Source organism: Balaenoptera ricei, chromosome 9, assembly GCF_028023285.1.
Source record: "Balaenoptera ricei isolate mBalRic1 chromosome 9, mBalRic1.hap2, whole genome shotgun sequence".
Lineage (NCBI taxonomy): Eukaryota > Metazoa > Chordata > Mammalia > Artiodactyla > Balaenopteridae > Balaenoptera > Balaenoptera ricei.
In genome coordinates this window covers 41356330-41378472 of record NC_082647.1, presented here as the reverse complement: position 1 = coordinate 41378472, position 22143 = coordinate 41356330, and the positions used below count along the sequence as shown (strand labels likewise).

Sequence of the window (22143 nt, the reverse complement as noted above, 5' to 3'; positions counted from 1 at the left end):
GGCTGCCATTTGTTTACACCTGGCATGCTAAAAGACCTCAACTGCTATAAGATGCCCATCTACAAGACATTGCAGGATGGCATTTGTGACCTCCACACAGTGCAAAAATACTGCCTCAGTATTGTCACTAAAAGAACAAGCAATGGAACAGGCAGTGAAAAAGGAGTAACATGCTGCTGAAATCAAACTCTTCTTTATATTCCCTGTAGCTGGGACTAGAGATGATATTAGTCTTCATTCACTGCTTTAAAAGCAAAAGATAAATTGTATTTATGCTAATTATCTGAAGGCAAAATGACTCTGTTCCTTGCTCAATGGACTCATAATCTTAATGGCCTTAGTAACATCTGGGGATTGTCCCTCTTCCTTAAGTGTTCCACAGCTCTGCCTACAGGCTCCTCAGACAGGCTGCAAGGACCTGGGAAAAAAAATGGAGAAGAAGGGAAAGAGTATTGTTTCGTTTCCAAATCTCCAAGCTGCTTTCGGGACCAGGATTTAACTCTCCAAGGTTGTTAAGGAGTTGGAGCCTGCAGCTAGGGCTTTCTGTGCTTTGTAATCACCCATTAGTGTGAACGATTGACAAATGAGAGAAGCTTCTTCACATCACACCAAGGTGCCCAGGAGAAGGATCGCTCTCTTGGTCCATCTAATGTTTTATATAAATGTTATATAATTTATATTTATATAAATATTATCTAATAACATTTAATATATTTAAATATATAACTATATACTCTATGGATATAATGTTATTAGACATATATATTAAATATAATCATATATATGTATATGTATCTTATATAATATATAGATATAAATATGTTATTAGATATACTATGTTTATATGTTATATATTATAAAGTATATAATATGCATATATACTATATTATACATATAGCATATATATGACATACATAATTCATTATAACTGGTTGCTGGATGGCATACTAGGTTTACATGAGGGAGAAGTTTTTCAAAATTCAACTTCATATCCTTAGTTGCAAGAAAAGGAGAGCCATGCTAAAATTTTATTACCTTCCAAATCAACGGACTCAATCATCTCATTTCAAATGAGGCAGCTATAAAAGCTCTTATTGAACCCTGACACAGATGCTTATTTCACTGCTAGAGGAGTGATTCAGGCTCCAAGAGGGAAGGCAGGAGCCAAGGTCCTGTCTCTGAAATCCGTGCTGGGTGCAGAAGATCAAGGCTAAAAGGATTACAAATATAAAGCAACCACATGGCACATGCGGGGAGCATTTTTATTTGCTTGGTTTATTTGTTTTTTATAAAGTGCCAAGTTAAAGATTTTGCAGTACTGACTGCCACAAATTAAGCCGACTGCAAACTTTACATGCTGGTTGAGAGCCATGTCACAGCCAACACACCATGTGTGCTGGAATGATTCAAATAAATGTTTCTCATCAATTCAGTAGAGACCCTCTTCTTTCCAACAAAGTTCAGCCAATCTCAAAGCATTTAAATTTTATGCTGCTAATTTTATAAAAGAATAGTGCTTCCAAATGTCTCCATTGGGTGTCATGCCCAAAAGAGAAGCAGAGAAAAGATGAAAATAAAGACCAGGTTCCAAGTTATTAATAAATCATACTGAATATATCCCTAATTGCCAGAATTAATGAATATAGTTCTACCCTGCCCTTTGAGTTTTTCCTAGTATTTTATTTTGTTCCTGGTAAAACTTATATACATTGAAATGTATGGATTTCTGTTGCCCTTCAGACATTCCCTTACCCTTTAGAATCATAGCATTACTTACATCAGCATATATTCTTTTGGCTCCTTTGTTGAAAATTTAACTGTGGATCAATTTTGGACTCTATTCTATTCCATGGATCTGTCTATCCTCTTACACCAATATCATATTGTGTTAATAACTAACTTTACAGGAAGCCTTGAAGTCAGTTAATGAAATCTTCCAAATTTAGTGATTTTTATGAGTTTTTCAAGACTGTTTTGGCTCTTCTAGGTCCAGTGCATTTCCTTTAAGTTTTTAGAATTGGCTCGTAATTTCTTTTTAAGAGATTGTATTTCACTGAACCTAATTTGGAGAGAATTGCTATCTTAACTATATTGTGTCTTCCAATCCATGAAATGGTATATTCTCCACTTATTTAGGTCTTCTTTAATTTCTTTCAGCAATTTTTTTTTTCAGTGACAGATACTGACGTCTCTTGTTACATTTATTCCTAAGAATTTTATGATTTTTGACACTTTGTAAATGGAAATTATAAAATTTCATTTTCCAGTTGTTTGCTATTAAGGTATAAAAATATGTCCCTTTTATATACTCATGTTATATCCTGAAACTTTGCTAAATTCAGTTATGGGATCTAGCAGTTTCTTTGTAGATTCCTTAGGATTTTCTACATAGTCAATCAATCATGTCCTCTATGAATAGAGTTGGTTTTACTTCTTCCTCTCTGATCATTATGTCTTTTATCTCTTTCTTGACTTATTGCTATGGCTAAAAACTACAGTACAATGTTGAATAGAAGTGCTACATATTTGCCTTATTCCCAATCTTTATTGGGAGGGGTGGGGATTCAGTCTTCCAACATTAAGTATAATGCTTTTTTTTTTTTTGCAGATAGTCTTTATCAGGTTGAGGAAGTTCCCTCTATTCCTCGATTGCTGAGAATTTTTATGAATGACTGTTGGACGCTATGGAATGCTTTTTCTGTATCTATTATCTACTTTCTGTATCTATAAAGATGCTTTTTCTCTTCAAGTTTTTTCCTTTATTTTGCTAAATACTAAATCACAGTGACTGATTTCTCAGATGTTAAACTATTTTTGAGATAAATCTTTACAGGCCACAAATCTTTTTTATACATTGCTTGATTATATTTGTTCATACGTTTCTGGGGAGTTTTGCACCTCTGTTCATTAAATCGTCTATAATTTTTATTTCCTGCATTGGCTTTGTCAGGTTTTGGTATCAGAGTGACACTGGCCTCATAGGCCTCATAAAATGATTGAGGACTTTTCCCCTCTACCTCTATTTTTTGAAACCATATGTGTACATTTGGTATTTCTTCTGCATATGTATAGTAAAATTCACCAGTGTAACCAATTTTCATTGTGTAAAGGCTTTTGAAAATGAATTCAACTTCTTTAATAGATGTGGGTATTCCGATTTTCTATTTCCTCATAGGTCAGTTTTGTGTCAGTTTAGTCCTCAGTTAATGCTGAGATGGAGTAAGGAGAGCAAGAGGTTTATTGGAAGATAGGTGGTGCTTGTGAAAGATAAAGAGGCACAAAGCAAGACTGGGTAAGAATACCCTTCAGACCGTGAGGTAGATCTGATGCCTGTGAAAGGAAAGAGGACGCAGATGTAGATCTGACAGTCCCAGCCAACCCAAGAGGAAGCTCAGTATAAATACGGACTGTTAGAGGGGTCCCACAATGGGCAGAAATGGCCAGGCCCTGGTATGTGCACCATGCTCACCAGGCTCACTGACTAGGGGCTGCCTGGAAAGAGCGTGTATGGTCTTAGTTTGAAGGCTGTCATGGATCTTGCATGTGCTATAGCGGGAAGCTATCAGCTAACTGTACTCCTCAGGGCTGATGAGCAAATTCTTTCTTGAAGGGAGATTAGAAATTAAAAAAGAAATTAGAAAAGAGTGTTAAAATCTCCAACCATGATTACAGATTTGTCTATATTTCTCTTTAGTTGTCAGATTTTGCTTCATTTACTTTGAAGCCTTATATTAGGTACAGACACATTTAACACTTTATGTCTTCCTAATGAGCCAACCATTTTTTGTTGTGAATTATCACTCTTAATCTTTGATAATATGTTGCCTTGAAGTCTTATTGTGCCCTTTAATTAATAAAACAACCGTTTTATTTTTATTTCCATTTACATGGTATATGTTTTTCCACTATCAAACTACATGTTCTTTTGCATTTATAGTATATCTCTTGTAAACAGCATGTAGCTGGGTCCTGCTTTTTCACTGATCTGAAGCCTTTTAATTGAAGAACTTCCTTCATATTTCCTGTAGTGTGTATCTGCTAATAATGAACCATCTTAGTTTTCCTTTATTTGAAAGTGCTTTTATTTCACCTTCATTTTCAAGATAGTGTTATTAGAAAAGAATTCTGGGTTGACAAGCTTTTTTTTTTTCTTTCAGCACTTTTAAGAGGTTGCCTTCTGGCCTCCACTATTTCTAATGAGAAGTCAGCTCTCATTCTTATTTTTATTTTCTTAATGTAATAAGTTGTTTTTCTCTGGCTGCCTTCAAGGTATACTTTTTATCCTTCAATTTCAGAAGTTTGACTATGATGTTTCTAGGCGTAGTTTTCTATTTATCCCACTTGGGTTCAACAAGATTCTTAGATCTAAAAATTTATGTTTTTCAACAAATTTCAGAAATTTTCTGTCATTATTTCCTCAAATATTTTTCTGCCCCATTATCTGTCTCCTCTCTTTCTGGGACCCCAATTAAATGTATTTAAAATCAATTGTTACTATCTTACAGGTCAATTATTCACTATTCACTTTATCTAGTCTTCAGATTGGGTAATTTATACTGATATATCTTCAAGGTTACTGTCTCTTCTGCCATCTTCAACTCCTACAGTGAATTTTTCATTTTAAATATTATACTTTTCAGTTTCATAATTTCCAATTGGTTATTTCTTATTTCCATTTCTCTGCTGAGACTCCCCATCTGCGAATTTAATATGTTAATGCTTTTCTTTCGTTTTTTAATATATTTATAAACATTGCTTTAAAATTTTCATCTGCTATTTCCAACATCTGGGTCATCTCAAGGTAGGCTTCTATTACTTGCTTTATTTCTTTTCTTAAGTACAGGTCATCTTTTCCTATTACTTATATACCTAGTAATTTTTTACTGTATTCTGAACATTGTGAATAAACATTGCCAAGGCTCATAGTTCAGTTTTGTTCTTCTGAAGAATTGGTTTTTGTTTTAGTAGGAAGTAAACTTGGCTAGAATCAGACTCCAAACTCTTCAGTGAGTGACAGTTTAAATCTCTTCCCAATTCTTTCCATTTCCAGTTGCTAATTTTACCAGGTCCCTTTGGGGTTCCTATACACACGTATATTCACACTTCAGTGATCAGTGATAGATTTGGCAGAGTTTATATATAGATATGGGGTCGTCTCATACCCTCTGAGCCTCCTTTCTTTCATGGATTCCCCTTAATAATCTAGCTGCTCTGCCAGCCCTAAACTATATCCTCTTAGTAACTTACTAAGACTGAGGGTTCTTGCCACCCCATGCTACCTGGATGAGCAGGAATCCTCAGGCAAAAAGCTGCAAACACACAAATCTCATCTAGGGCTTATCTGTTCTCTCAAAGATTGACTTTCTTCTTTCTGTCTGTTTTCAGTTGCTATACAGTTTCTTCAAACAAACACTTGTTTTTAGATGTTTTTGTTTGCAATATTTTGTCTAGAGTTTATAATTATTATCCATGGTACTTAGTCTGATTAAGCTACTTTGCAATTACCAGGGCCCTGAGCATTGATTTTGTCTGTGATTGATAAATGGAAATCATGATTCACGCTTAGTCACACTTCCAACACCTCTATATACCAAAAGATTAAAACTACTGGCAGATAAATTTTAAGAAATTATTTTGGCTTCAGAGCCCAAAATTCTTCTGCATTAGCAAATTGTATGAGGTTGTTAGAGAAAAAATCAGTTTGAATCCCAATACCACCTCATTTTAACTTCTTCATAAAGGAAACAATTCTAATTTTACTCATCTTGTATGGTGGATAAAAGTGTGAATTAGAAGTAACGAGTGTAAACATTGAGACAATGCCCAGGACAGAGTAAATTCTCATAAAAAATGGCTTCTGCTACTATTACCATTAAGTGCTTCTACTATATTAAAAATATGTATCAAAGTTAGGTTTAAGAAGCTTTACCCTAAAAACTCAATATTTCTACTTTATTAGAATTTAATAACTGAAGAGTTCCTGCAATTAATACTTCTTCTAGTGGGAGGGGTAGGGGAAGATGAATGATTTGAGACCACTATCATACACTGATCAGAATTTTCTCTGAAGGCTTAAAAAATAAGGTGCACATTTTCAAATACTGTTCAGTCTTCCTTCTCAAACTGAAACTGTATGCTTAACAACTTAGCAAAATGGGACTTTGTTCAACCTATTATAGAGAGTTTGTTAGATACTCTTTGGACTCACCTTGTTTAGTGGATAATAAAGGCACTGAGGAGGGAATACTCTAAGAAAGAAGTTTTGAGATTTCCAGACACAATTATCAGGCAATTCACAAATATATAGGTGGCTGAACACATTCTCAGACTGAAAGTAAATAATTTTCATTCCATACTTCAGCCCTAAATATTTTTTTTAATGCGGATCTTTTTCTTACCAAGCCATTGAAGAAAATCAAAGACTTTTGACTTTGAACATCACATAGGCCACAAAAAAGAAAGGTTTTTTTAAAAGTAATACATAAAATTATGCTTAGCCTTGTTCCAGGAGAAGGGTAGCAATCCTGATGTGATCATTTTATGGTTACCAACGTAAAATACTCTTTCTACCACAAAGCAAAGAGAAAACGGAAATAAATTTTTAAAGAACCTGTTCATAAGAACATCAAAAAGGGGCTTCCCTGGTGGCACAGTGGTTGAGAATCTGCCTGCCAATGCAGGGGACACGGGTTCGAGCCCTGGTCTGGGAAGATACCACATGCTGCGGAGCAACTAGGCCCGTGAGCCGCAACTACTGAGCCTGCGCATCTGGAGCCTGTGCTCCACAACAAGAGAGGCCGCGATAGTGAGAGGCCCGCGCACCGCGATGAAGAGTGGTCCCTGCTTGCCTCAACTAGAGAAAGCCCTCGCACAGAAACAAAGACCCAACACAGCCAAAAAAATAATAATAATAATAAATTAATTAATTAATTATTTTAAAAAAAGAACATCAAAAAGAAAGCAAAAATAAATCACTTACTCAAAACATCTAGACACATAGTTACACAATCAGTCAGAGGACAGGGTTTAATTATGCAGAGAAGAAGGAAGTGTTATATCATCTGTATCAACCTATCAGAAATTCTTACCAAGGCTTCATGATCTTCTGCAATTTCTGGTATCGTCTGCAAAATTCAAAAACAGTCATGTAAGGAGCATGTGTGAAAGCAATGAGTTTTACACAAATTACAGATCATGAAGAAAGCCCAGGATGAGATATAGGGCAGATTTAACAGTCATTAAGAGAACTTAATTCATTTCAAAACATTTCTCCAAGCAATAAATTGGTGTTTTTTAATGATACAAAACAATCAAAAGATGGGGATTAAACCACTGTAACCAACCTATTGCATTTACTTATGAGTAAAGGCAACAAGAACACTCCATTTTGGCTCAGAATGGGTATATATTCAACAGGGGGAAATCCCTAGAAATAAGAGGGGCGTATCTTCAATGAAAAAGTAGAGCCAAAAAACACTAGTCCAGTTGTTCTTAAGTACATGCTCAACAATGGAGAAATAGTTGATTATCTTTCTTTGGTAAAATGCCCACTAATTCTACTTTCTCTTTTCTTAAGAGAGAAAAAAAAAAGGCTTCTTCTGAAGGAAGACACCGTGAGACATTGCAATAATTCCTGGACCACAGATGGAACCCTGGGATAGCAGTCTGCAAAAGAAGTGCACAATCAACAAAACATGTCCGTAAAAAGGGACAATTATGCTTCTTTAAAAACTAAAGATTAGGTCAAGAAGATTAGGAAACAAGTGTTTCTAACCTTATCAAACCACTTCCCATTCCTCAAGTCTGCCAAATTTCTCTGGCATTAAGTGTGTTCTTCCCTCTGCTGGGGGAATACCCTTCCCCTCCTTGTCAGACTAGCTAAGTCCTACCCCAAATTCATCTGATTCTAGGCTCCTCTGTGAAGTCTCCCTGACTTCTGATTTCCCTTCCTTGACCAGACTGAGGGTGGCGCCCATGTCCACAGTGCTGAGAATACATCAGCTGCATGACTTAGGACATCTCACTGTCCTTCCAGCTACCTGAAGGCAAAGGCTCGCTCTGTAACTCAACTACTATGATGTCAGGCACATGCAGAGTAGGTACTCAATTCGGAAGACGTTTCACATTTTCAACCACATAAAATGTAACCACTTCAGAAACCTAACTGACCATGAGAGGATCAGATCTAGTGTTTGATAAAACTCAGGAGTTAAAAATGTATATAAAGTGATCTTCCTCTTCCTGCTCCCTTCCCCCTCCTTAACCTGCCTTTCTTAAAAAAAAAAAAAAAAAAAAAAAAAAAAATATATATATATATATAAAATGCACTACCTAAAAGTTGAGAATTATATTTTATTCGGTGGACTTTCTGAGGACTCAATCCCAGAGGCAGCCTCTCAGATAGCGCTGAGGGACGGCTCCGAAGAGGAAAGGGAGGAGCCGGGACACATAGGAGTTTTGCAATAAACCAGGGAGTCAGAACATCAAAAGATTATGGTTAAATAAAGAAAAACCAGACATCTTAAGTTAATGGATTTAGTGCTTTTCCATATATGAGAAGATGCAACAGTCTGGGCTCATTGAAATCATTCCTTTGACATGCACCTTAGCGATTTAGGACCAGTATCCTGCTTTTCTCCATCCTGAACCCCCTCAGGGTGGGGCGGGGGCAGCTGTAGTGGCTGACGGCTTGATGACCACAATGTCCTTTGTTTACTGATATGGCAGGAGGACATTTTTCATCCACATATATATTAGCTTCTTTTCCTTCTCCTTCAAATAGCCATTGGGCAGATTGGAAGAAGTTGGTGGCCATGGGGAAGGAGGCCTGAGCAGAGTTTGGGCCCTTTTGAAAGAGCCAAACACTACCCTCCACTAAAAGGAACTGGGGCTCCTTGGAGAAATGACTCGGTCCAGGGCTGGAAAGATCTAGATAAGCCTGGAACATTTCGCTGAGCCAAAAAGTACAGAAATGCTCAAAGAATAATGGGAGACAAGGCAGGACACAGAATACAGCTTGATGAAGTTTCCTAAGCCATATCTGGGACAAATTGGACATCAAAATAAATAATAATAGTGATAGATTACAGCCCAATGAATAAAACAGGGAACAAATGGCCTACATTGCTTTAAAGAGTGGTGTGCTAGTATTGTTGAAGAGCCAAATCTCTGGGAGAAAATATACAAACCTGATTTGTACCACTTTCCATTTCCCATGGTGTAACTACTCCAAAATTATTTCTTAATTATTTACAAAGGGGGGAAACTGCATTACAGGGAGATACCTGGAAGGTGCTATCTTAACAAGTGGTCAAAGTGAACATCAGTAATAAGACAAAGAGACATCAGGTGCCATTAATAGGATGCAATGAAATAAACACAAGCATCTGTGATATTCTAGCCAAAGACATATGTTTTCTAAAAGAAGAAAACACTGGAGAAACCTGTAGAAAAAGGACTCCGTGTTTCAATAGGAAACTATGCACTGTCTATGGCTTACTCTTCTGGGTTATCAGATTCCAGCCCTGTTGTCTTTAAGTTGTAGGTAACTGATGCATATGTATATTTTGTCCTGCCTAGTGGTGATTTAATTAACTTCCTCCCTGCAGGTGAAAAACCAGTTTTGTCTCCATTTGCAATTCATTTCGACATTGCTCTGTTTCATATAAATTTGGGCCCTTTTGACTCTTCCTCTGAACCAGTGAAAACATCTGCCTGGTTCCCTCATATCAGATGAGTAAAATACATTCTTTTAACACATATTCAATTTTATATCTCTATGAAAGCCATGCTTTTATCTTTCCCTGATAATTACCTTTTAATTAATTACCTTTTAATAAACCCCAATTGGGGAATATTCTAAAAATGGCTCACCTATAATCTCAAAAAATGTCAAAGCCATGAGAGAAAAGGAAAGACTAAGGAATAGCTCCAGATTGCAAGAGATTATGTTAGGGAACCATTGACTGAAACCACCCGCCTTGGCCAGGCACAATGATAACCACTTGGATGAGTTGTCTGGCAACAAGAGGTCCTGATAAGAAACAAGGTGCTGCCACCAAAAACTAACCGGGAGAATTCGGGAGGGGCCGAAAGGAGGGAGGAGATGCCAGTCCATATGTCCTATCAACCTCCCAGAATCTTTCTCACTGGAATCCATCTTGGCTGAGAGATGCGCGTCCACCAGGAAGGATCCTGAGTCAGACCAAATATGGGCACAAGCAAGATGACTGGCCAGAGACCACTTGGAAACTAACCCCATCACCATAAAACCTGAGATTGTGAGCCACGTGGAGGAATAGCTCTCCCAGGTTCCCTTACCCTGCTGCTCTCTGCCCGGACTCCCCTTTCCAATAAAGTCTTTTGTTTTGTCAGTACATGTGTCTCCTAGGACAATTCATTTCTGAGTGTTAGACAAGAGCCCACTCTCGGGCCCTGGAAGGAGTCCTCCTTCCTGCAACAATTAGGAGAAGACAGGACAACTGGGTGCAAGGGGCCCTCTGGAGTTAGGTCTTTGTAAAGGACACAAACAGGACAACTGGCGAAACTTGATCTTGCAACTTTTCCATTCAGTCTGGAACTGTTAAATTAATTGAACAAGGAGGCCTTTAGACCGAAGGGGCTCTAATGCTCTGGAGGCCTGTAAAAGCAATCTAAAACCCTAAACCTGCAAATGCCTCCAGGTTGGGAAATGGAAACCTAAGGACAAGCAATCACAAACAGCCAACTAGACTTTAAACTACAGCCAATCCAACAACTCCCTCGCTCTGCTTCCGCTTCTTCTCTACAAGAGTCTCCTCTCTCCCCCACCAGCCCCGGTGGGTAGAGGGTTCCTAACCACTTCCAGTCTGGCACTGACCAATTCTAACTGATTTTTGCTCAAATACACTCTAAAAATTTTTAATATGCCTCAGTTAATCTTTTAACAGAACTGCTACAAAATCAATGTTTGTGGGGTGTGTGTGTGTAATATATAAAGCAGTCACTGCAATTTTCCAAAATAACTTTCTCGCCTAGGGCCTGAGCATCCTTAGGTTTATATATGTGTTTATATATGTGCTAACCCTGTAGCAGACCCTAGCCTTAGAAAGTTCTCCCTGACCAGAGTGCAGAAAGAAATTCATTGCCTAAACAGTGTTTCTTACTTCACTTCCTCACTTTGGCTTCAGAGTAAACGTAAGCAGAAGACGAATTTCTTGTTGTGATGTCTGTTTTCCTAACTGAGTTTCTCTCTCTCTCTCTCTCTCAATATACACCCACTTTAAAAGAAACATATCTGGAGAACAAATGATTCTCGAAAGACTGATGTTTCTCAGTGATCAGAAGCCCCTCACCTCAGCCCAAGCTATGGCATCTTTTCCCTAGCAGAAGATAATCTCTTCTTTAAACAGGCTGTGTGACCCCTTCTCATTTCCATTACCGGAGTGATAGACAAAGACACAGAAACAAAGCAAAAAGGGATGGCGAGGCGGAGTGCCAGCATAAGGGATTTTCTGCCACACAATCCCCGACAAAGCCCTAGACGGTTGGCCCCTTTGGCGTTTGTGATGCAAATTTCTGGCAGGGCCCCAGAAGGGCTGCTGCAGTTGGAACTCCCTGAGCTCTGCTAAGTGCAGCTCCAGGAAAGCAGACAGAGGGAGCTGAGAAGACACAGCAGGCTTCTCAGCTGGGGCCCACAGACCACACAGAGCAGGTTCTTTCCAACTCTGGGGAGCTACTTGCTCCTCCCCATGGCCTCTGTTCGAGGTGAAGTGCAAGACACACATGGTGTGACCTGTGCTTGGCGGCTGGCAAAGAGTCGCTGATCAATGTGGCCTGGCCTGGACCTTCCAGAACAACCAAGGCTTATAAGAGACACTGAATTCTCAGAAGCGGCAGCATGAGTTAGAGCCAACAATCCATGTCCGTGGAGGCTAACAAAGTTACTTTCAAAAAAGAAATTCATCTTTTGTATGAAGACAAAATTTCAAAACATGTCACACATAGTCGCAAACTGTCATATGCATGTTTGTATTTTCTACGCACACACATACACCCATGTGCCTAACCCAGTGTCAGGAATATTCAGCACTTAAATAATACATACTTTGCTAAGTGAATAAAACCTACAAATCCATTCTCAAGTGTGGGTGCCTGGCAGCATCAAAGCCAAGACATCATTTCAGGTGCTTAATGCAGGTCATGACTCAATTTTCACATCTCCTGAGAAACAGTCGCAGCTCTGATTCCAGCCAGGAGGAAACGATCTGAATAATCGAAGTTGAATATGAAACCGTTCGTGTGTTAACAATGACAATTTTTATAAACACAAACACACATAGCTATACATACACCCAAATATCCTCATCTGTGTCATCTATATGACAGAATGGGGAGGGGATTGATAGTTTATACAGCAAATGTGGTTTGTTTTAAAGACAATTACTTAAGGGCTTTACATATCTCTAAAACAACTACGGGACTCTTTGCCCTGTTCCTAATACAGCCAAATTTTGGGGAAATGACCAACCAAGCAAATAAAAAGTACTTATAAATTCCCCAGATTAGTGAAAGCTCCTCAAATACCTCACTGCTATTTTTCTTAGGAAAGCTAGAATCCCTAAGGAAATGCCAGCCCAGTATTGCCCAGGGTGTTAGGAATGGACATACCCCCGACATGAATGGTAAAGTACAAATTAGGACATGTCAACAAGCTATGGGGCTGTTCTTATTTTAACACAGCTTCAACATGTGTATGTCCTCTGAATCAGGAATTTTATTCCAACAGAATAAATATTCACAGAGATTCTGCTGAAGGAAAAACTGATGAGAGAATGTTCATAACCCTGAAAAAACCTGAAAGCAGTGTAAATATCCAACAACAGGGGAATGGTTAACTCTACTCTGCATAGCCTTCAAATTCTCCTATTACATTGCATATCAACTGTACCTCAACAGAGCTTTAAAAATCAATTAATAGGCAGATAACAAAAATGATGAGGGGAATAATATTTAATCACATGGGAATATTGTTAGGTACAAAAAGCAGGCTACAGAGAGCATGAATAATATAATTCTACTTTTGTAAAGCCAGTGTATGTGTGTGTGTGTAGCTAAAAGATTATACAAAAACAATATACACCAAGATGTTAAAAATATTTGTCTCTGGAAAGGCAGATTACAAATGACTCTTATTCTCCTCCTTCTGCTTATTTACATTTATTTTTTAAACAATAAATATATTTTTTTTAAACAATAAATATATTTTTTTTATTAAGGAGAGAAAGCTAATTCAAAAAAAATGAGTTTTTCGTAAATACGTGAATTTAATTTCTTTCACTCTTAACTTTTCTGCCAGGGTGTTGCTACTGCTTACTCATATTCCAAGGGCATAATTTTCCTGTCATGTTGCCAAGTGGGAAACTATAAGGATCCTTTCATTCTTGGAAATGTTCCCCCTGTTCTTCTGATGGTTGAACAGTAGAAGGGCACAGGGTAAACTGTCCAATTATCTATGTGCATAGCAGCATAGACAAAGAACACAGTGTTTTATTAAAACCCAAAGAAAAGCAGCGTTATTCACTACAATGGATTTAGAGTTGCAGGTACAATATTTTTTCTTTCAAATAAAATAAAATATATAATTTCTGAGAAATCTTTAAAAAAAAAACACTGCCCATTTCTTAATGGGCACCATTTCCTGGCTCAGGTTGGGGAAACAAGTTTCCCCACAAATTTATTTGCTTCTACATCGATGTGTCAAGCTGAAACTAGACATGGAATTTCAAAATTCCACAAGAATGGAAAAATTTAAATTCAAGTTTTAGACACTGTGTTCTGCCAAAGTGACACTTCCCCTTGCTCCTTTGTGGCTAATTTTTCTCCCATCGTCGCTCCTGGTACCAGCTGGAGAGAGACCTTTAAAAGCTCAGCCTTGGGCAATGGCAAACAGGCAAGTCTATCTTTGAATCTCATTACAGCTCAAAGTAAGCAGAAAAATTCCAGCTACATTTCTTCAGTGTTTCCTAAAAATTTCCACAGGTCCTGCTCAGGAAACCTCTGCCTTTCCCAGCTGGAAGTCTGCCTAGGACTTAAGTAAATGCCTTCCGTAAGTAAATGCCTTCCAAATTGTAGGGTCTATTTAATTTGTGCAGTTTATATTCCAGAGGTTTCCTGTTAATTAATTAAAGTCTTGTTTAAGTTTGAGAAGCCGGGTCTCCTTATAAGAAAAGTGTCTTTCTCTTTTCTTTTTCATCTGAGCAAAAGATCTGAAAATAGCTGTGCATTAAATAAGCAGCTTCTTAGCATGAGTTGTAAGACCTTGCAGAAGGAAGGGAGGAGGTTGTACAGCTCCAGTGCCCTCTTTCCTCCATCCCTAAGTGTAGCATGACCTATAACTTATATAAAATGGTGATGACGGCACACACCAAGGTGATTCAGAGAGACCTCATCCCTTCCCAGTAACATAGTGTGATGGGAAAGTGTAAGAGACAATGCAAACCGGAACTCACCCAAGATCTGGTCTTGAGTTCTGCTCATCTGTCTGAAATCTGGCTGCATGTAACAAATTGGGATGGCTTACAGATTATAAATAATTAAAATATTAATGAGGATGATACACTATAGAAAAAAAAGAATTCAGTTACTGTGGTTCACATAAAGTAAATTCAGTATTGACATGTGAAACATAGAGATATAATTCAGACCTCCTGTCCCCAGTGATCAGTTTTTGGGTCACTCAGTAAGTCAAGATGAATTATAGAGTAAGGCAACGGCACAGATGAAAAGTCCTAATGTTGACGAGACAATACATAGTATCAGTTTTTACTCTTTCTCTTATGGAGCACAAGGTGGGAGCGTCCCTTTGATGAGTTTTATCGGCTGAATTGTGTCCCCCCCCCAAATTCATATGTCGAATCCCTGCCCCCAGTACCTCAGAATGGGACAGTATTTGGAGATAGAGCCTTTAAAGAGGTGACTAAGTTAAAATGAGGTCATTAGGGTGTGTCCTAATCCAATCTGACTGGTGTCCTTATAAGAGGAGGAAATTTAGACACACAAAGAGACACCAGGGATGCCTGTGCTCAGAGGAAAGATGATGTGAGGACATAGGAAGAAGGTGGCCATTAGCAAATCAAGGAGAGAGCTGCAGAAGAAACCAAGCCTGCCAACACCTTGATCTTGGGCTTCCAGCCACCAGCACTGTGGGAATATAAATTTCTGTTCTTTAAGCCACCTGGTCTGTGCTATTTTATTATGGAAGCACTAGCAAACAAATATAATGAGAAACTAAAAAAGTAAAGCCCCTAACGTGCATTTTCCCTCATTGTCAAATACATAACTGCCAACCTCCAGAGGTACTGGAGCTCAGGTCCAGTCCTCTATTCAGGGCGCATATCACATGGACTCTGGCTTTCAGCGTATGTACCATTGTAATTGTAATTATGATTGCAATTCTGATAAATTTGGAAGTATTAACACAATGTCATTCTGAATATTCCAGAGCTTAAGCCCCTGGATACTTGGGTATCTGTGGCAGAACCACCTAATATTAGCAGGTTCCATTATGACTGGCTCTGATGCAGTGTTTTTGATACATCGATGTCTGGGACTTAGATAAATCAATAAACATGAGGACAGTTGCACATTTTTATCTAACACGTTGTAAATGTGATGGAGGCAGAAGCTCCCAGGGCTCACTGTCCCACCAGAAGCAGTGGTGGGCGTGAAGAGGGGCCTACCACACGTGGCAGTCCCATGAAGTTGTCCACAGTTACCAGGGAAGGTGGTTGTAATCACAATTCGCAATCCACTGCTCACGAGTAACAAGGAATGAGGGATCTAACACGCTCTGCACTAGATTTCAGCTGGAGCTTCCAACAGAGACAGAACCCTCTTTCTCCTTTTCCTTGGGCCAGTCTCTTGGATCCCTAAACTAATTTAACTTCCCTCAAGCTGTTTCAAGCTCCAACCCCAATTTTTCAGTAACCACTTTGGATTCTGATAACACCCAGAATTTAAGATTCTCTGCCCTACTCTAAGCTGATGTTTGCCAAAAATGTAACGAGCAGAGTTTTAGTCATCATTAAAAAAATAAATGATACCTGTCTACAACTGAGCCTTTCCAGATTACCCAGTCCTGCTTGCCAGTCCTCTTGGATTTGACTCCCCTGCCCCCATTCACTCCTAGATATTTTCTCTACTTCTTTATGAAGGCCTCCAGCTCCAAACTCTAGAGAACATTCTTATACAGGAGATATTCTTGCTGTTATAAAACATGCTCTCTTTGAATGAGGCAAAAAAAAAGAATCTTCCATTAGTGCCAACTACAGAGGCTAAATAATGCCAAGTGTAGGAGGAGACAGGAAGGAAGAAAGGAAGGAAGGAAGGGAGTGGGCCAAGACAGGTCTCTGCCACGTACACTCAGCAGGTCATTCTTTAAATCACCACGTACTGAAGAGAGATTTAACTGGCCCAGGTTTACACCCCAATTCTAAATGCTATTTATTCTTTCCTAACAAATACCTATCTCAACTCTGCACATTCTTTATTTAGCATATTACTATGTAGTTAGCTGGCTCAGCATTCTCACATGCTCTAACAGGCATGCTCTAATAGTCTTCACCAGTTGCACGTGACCATATGGAAATGAGCAGTGTCCTGTGGACCCTACCCTGGTATTCTGTGGTCAAGGGAATTATCTGTCCACACATGTAAAAGCTAGACCCATCTGGCTCTGTGGCCAGAGAATCACACCAGAGATCAAACCCTACCCTGAGAAGGTGAGCTCCCCAATGCCCATTCCTTCCTTGCTCATGGTAGAACTCAAACTCCTTCAAGGCCCATTCACTGATACCTCCCCCCCCACCCCCCGTAAGGTTCCATGAGATGTAACTGGTCCAACCTCTAGACTCCCAGCCCTCAGGAGGAATTGTACCTCAACTGAATTCTGCCTCCATAAATATTTAGATGGCAAGGTTCACATTTTTTAAAATTTTCCCAACTTCCACTTTTTTGCACACAATGGGTACCTAATAAATGTTTATTGTACTTAATGATAAATAATTAAGGACATGTATTTCATCAGTCAAGTGTTAATTATTTTAAAAAATTACTTCAGGGATGTCATTTCGACCTGGTTTAAGACTTTGAAACATAAGGAGGTATTCTAACTTTTTAAAAAAATGGAGTCAGGGAAGGAAAATTTTTTTTAGGGATAAGCAAAAGATGTGAGGGATTTATATTTTGAAGAATTATAATTTGTGTTGGAAAGGCCCTTAGAGATAATGACTAATATTTTTCCTTGTAAATCTAAAATTTCAGAGATTGTCTTAGATAATGGCTAGTTGGTGGGTGGAGAACATAGTGATACTTACATTATGAAACCACAGCCCACACATTATCTTAAACGCCATTTTTTTTTCCCTGAGCCTAGACAATTTCTGGCATTTAAAACTAGAAACTGCAAGTACAAGAAAAGTAACAAATACCCAGAACGTTATAAAGCACAGGACAGATTGGAAGTCTAGGTAAAAGATGCTTACTCAGTGCCGCTTTCCACCATCTGCGTGAGGAGAGAGATGCCATCCAGATTGATAAACTCCTGGGCAAACGTGACATCCCGGGAGAGGCTGGCCAAGTCCTTCAGGGCCTCCAGCTTGGCGTCCATACTCGACGACTGGATTCGTTCATGGAGCTGGTGGGCGTTTTGAGCCTTACCGGGGACAAAAACAAAGCACGGTATTCACGGAGAAAACCACAACAGACAAAAAATTAACATCTCATTGAGAAATGAAGACTCAAAGGCCAAAAGCACAAGACTAGATGAGTATTACAAACCAAGGGCAGGTTTCCAACCATAATGACTCCAACTTCAGGCAATGCCTGTCAATTTCACAGCGGGAATCAGTGGCCCTCTTTTGACAGGACCCATATTCCCATCTCAAGGAAAAGCAAGAGCCCAAGAACAGTAAAACCCCAGAAATGGGCTTCCCTGGTGGCGCAGTGGTTGAGAATCTGCCTGCCAAATGCAGGGGACACGGGTTCGAGCCCTGGTCTGGGAAGATCCCACGTGCCGCGGAGCAACTAGGCCCATGAGCCACAACTACTGAGCCTGTGCGTCTGGAGCCTGTGCTCCACAACAAGAGAGGCCGCAATAGTGAGAGGCCCGCGCACCGCGATGAAGAGTGGCCCCCGCTTGCCACAACTAGAGAAAGCCCTCGCACAGAAACGAAGACCCAACACAGCCATAAATAAATAAAAATAAATTAAAAAAAAAAAACAAAAAACAAAAAACCCAGAAATGGAGCGGGTATGGCAGTGCAGAGGGGAAAACGGGTAGAATGTTTACTTTTTAAGTAAAATTATTATCTATAAATGACAGAAAGCTATTTGCTTAATTAAGCAATTACACAAATTTATACAGCATGTTCACCCGTTCAGTCAATACTCTGAGTAATAACTGCCTACACACAATGTTCAAAAGCTTCACTAGACACCCAAATAATCTTTCAGGGTTACTGAAAGTCTTCCAGCACAACACAATGGGGCTTGTAAATTCCACTTTTCAACAACACGTGTTTCACATCCATTAGCTATTTACTGCGTGAATTTAAAACAAAATAATTAGGCAACCAAATTAGCAGCTTTGTCTCCAATTAAAGTTCCCCTTTTTAAGGCATTTGCACGTTGCTTCTACATGCAGGACAGAAGTATACTGGAGGAGCTGAACTTCTAGATAATAATGTGTCTTCTGTATTTCTCATTCACCCAGTAAAGGTTTCCATATCTACCTTTCAGCTGGGACAGACAGTAGGAAAAATAAGATAATAAATTTTTCTGCCTGTGTTTTTGCTTAATAGAAATAACTGAATATCTTTGTAGTTATTAACTCAAAACTGCAATGGTTGAAGCACTCTGCCATTCTCATATTCTCCTTTGAAACTTGTCATATTTCAGAGAAAGGGGAAGAAGGTATATTTGACCCCAACAATGAGGCATCTTCTCCCAAACAGAAACTGATTAGAAATATCAGAGGAGCCCCATGTGAACTATAACAGGGTTAAGATTGCAGAGCAGAAAAAATAGAATCCACACAGGAACTAAGAGCAAAGGGATTCCACCCCAAGTGCCCCGTTCCTCCCTGCCCAGCTCCCCTTCACTGTCAGCTGGAAGCAGCCCCGCAGAAAGAAGGGGATTCAGCAGGGAAACCAATGCAATTCTTCAGTGACCAAGACAGATGAAACCCATACTCCTATCACTTGGTCAGAGACATATACTATGGTCTCCCATGTAATTATAACCAAAACTTGACACTTTGCATCAGAAACTAGAATAGAAGAAGGAAGCAAAGGAAGGTGCAGGAGAATAAGAACCTTTCCTACTCATTCACTGATACCCACATAGCTGACAAATGGCTCAAACCCTAAATTCCATTTTTTAGAAAGGGAGAATCACTTTATTTATCTTTTTACGTTGTTCAAAGATGTACCATTCTCCAAAATTTTCAAATGGAGATACAGCATTAACAGTAACATACAATATTTAACCCAAGTGAATCACTTTGAATTCCTTGAAAAATACATTTTTCTCCCAGCCGGAAGTCTGCATTTACTATAGAGATTATGATAATAATGAGGACTCAAAAATGATTTCATTGTCATAATTAATAGTGTTTGGTGCTGTTAATACCACTATTAAAAACAGCTGACAGTTACTTAGTAACTGTAGATTTACTACATAGATTTTAGATTTTCGGTTTTTGGCCGCGCTGCGTGGCTTGCAGGATCTTAGTTCCCCGACCAGGGATCGAATCCTGACCCTCGGCAGTGAAAGTGCGGAGTCCTAACCACTGGACTGCCAGGGAATTCCCACCTAGTGTTTTTTATGAGCCACTCTTCGAAATATCTTCCTGAAGGACTTCATTCAATCTTTCAGGCAGGAGCTTTCATTATCTTCATTTTACAACGGAAATGGAAGCGTAGAGAAGTGAAGTAACTTGCCCAGGGTCACACAGCTTGTCCATGCTGGAGCTAAGATAGAACCTGGGCAGCTGGACTCTGGAAACAGGCTCTAAAGTAGTGCCCTGTGTCGTGCATGAGAACCCCCTGGGTGGTTTCTTAAAACATGGATATCTAGGCTCCACCCAAAGTTTTTGTTTCTGTAGGCCTGAGGTGGAGTCCCCTGAAGTGCATGTTTAACAAGCTCCCAGGTGCTGCTGCTGCCTCTGCTTGATACTGACGATCGTGGCATCACATGCTGAGAACCGCTGTTCTAAAACTCCCACGATACTGCGTCTCAAAGTGATGACGGAGGTGTGGCCCAGCCCCACAGGGCTCATGGGCTCTGCCTCTGTCTTCTAATCAGCACCTCGTCTTCTCCAGCTGGGGCACCACAAGCCCCTCGTGGCTTCCTGTAGCAAAAAGACAATCTACCCGCCCTTTTAAAAGGGTACATTTCTCAGCAGAAACAGTTGCTAAGAAAATAGAAAGTATGAGTCAATAATTATAAGATCTAGGTAGATGAGATTTATTATACCATTCTTTCTGCTTTTGTATGTGCTTGAAATGTTACCTACTTAGAAGTTCATGAATGGATTAATTGAACATAGTAGAAGTGAAGAGAGACAACAACAGAAACCTGGAAAGGACAAGTGTCCCGAGCAGAAGAATTAAGACTCAACAGCCCCTCACAGATGTAGAGAACAGACCTGTGGTTGCCAAGGGGGAAGATGGCTGGGGGAGGGGTGGGTTGGGAGTTTGGGGTTAGCAGATGCAAACTAGTACACATAGAACGGATAAACCACAAGGTCCTACTGTAGAGCACAGGGAACTATATTATATTCAATATCCTGTGATAAATCAAAAGGAAAAGAATATAAAACAGAATTTATATATATGTATAACTGAATCACTTTAATACACAGCAGAAACTAACACAATGTTGTAAATCAACTATACTCCAATAAAAAATTTTTTTAAAAAGACCAAATAGTCCCAAATCCTAGGACTGCTAATCAGTTGCTGCTGTGGAAATCAAAAATATTTTACCAGGACAGTCACACACCAGTACAACAAAGCGATACTCTGACTTGCTGGGGTCTCAGCCAAAGAGTTACTCCCAATAACAGTAATAAAGCCTCCAAATTGTGTCAGACTGCAACATCCAGCTCATAGATGCAATCGCCTGAGAAGTTTCTATGGAACGGTCCACAACTCTCCTGCACTTGACCTAGTGCCTGAAAACAATATGCCCTGTTTTCATAGAGGTGTTCTTATCCTTCAGGGCAGACCTTCTTCCTTCCCTGAGTGCCATCATCTAAGGAGTCAACTCTTCATAAAAATGTCAAGTTCCCGAGGCATTTGGTGTTGGGTAAGTTTTCCTCGTGGTTTCAGGACATAAGTAAACCACTGGAGGGGACACATCATTCATGAGGATGGGAGGATTATGGCCAGCTTGGTGGGCTGTGGTGGAGAGCTCCCTGAACTACGAGTGAGAAGCCGGGCTACTTCCAGCCCTGTCACTGGTTAGCTCTGGTGCCTTGGAGAAATTCTCTTAATCTCTGGGCCTCATTTTCCTCATCGGTACACTGAGGAACTGTGACGAGATCACGTTTAGGGTTCCCCCAACCCACAAAGCCATAGATTGTTCCTCAGGTGGGCAGGAACCCTTACCATGAAGTCTGCCTAGAGAAAGTTTGCTCCATAGATGTTAATGCCCTATGTGAGCCCCAGTCAAAATATTATTATACATCAAACTGCTGGGACATTTTTAATGCAATATTTTTCCAGGTGGAACCGGAACAGGTAGAGATATATATTCTTTTTACCTTCTTTAATTTCTAAATAACATGGATGAGAAACTTTTATTAGAAAAAATAATGTGAGAATAAGTTTTATTATTAAGATACTGGGGTTGTGTAAGAAAAACTTACTTTTTTGGCATCAGTTATTTGCCAAAGATTACTCGGCACATAATTTCACTTGGTCTACATTCAGACAAGTCTTTACAGTTATCCATGAAGCTATGCCCCTTCAAAATCAAAGACAGAATCCTCACTCACTGATTCAACAAATACTCCTGGAAGCTTACTCTGAGCCAGGCACTGTTCTATATATTTAGGATTCTGCAACAAACAAGAGGCAAGCTTCTTGCTCTCCTGGAGCT

General features: G+C 39.3%; 1 protein-coding gene across 12 annotated transcripts in view; it reads right to left on the bottom strand.

Moving 5' to 3' along the window:
• The window catches only part of ELMO1 (engulfment and cell motility 1), a 783505-nt gene that overhangs the window by 365438 nt on the left and 395924 nt on the right, over positions 1-22143 (bottom strand). For all 12 annotated transcript variants that reach the window (XM_059933596.1, XM_059933593.1, XM_059933602.1 and 9 more), the window contains 2 exons: positions 17523-17692; positions 7089-7124 (listed from right to left, as the gene is read on the bottom strand). In XM_059933596.1, coding sequence (XP_059789579.1) covers positions 7089-7124; positions 17523-17692 — 206 coding nt within the window. The remainder of the gene's footprint in view (positions 1-7088; positions 7125-17522; positions 17693-22143) is intronic.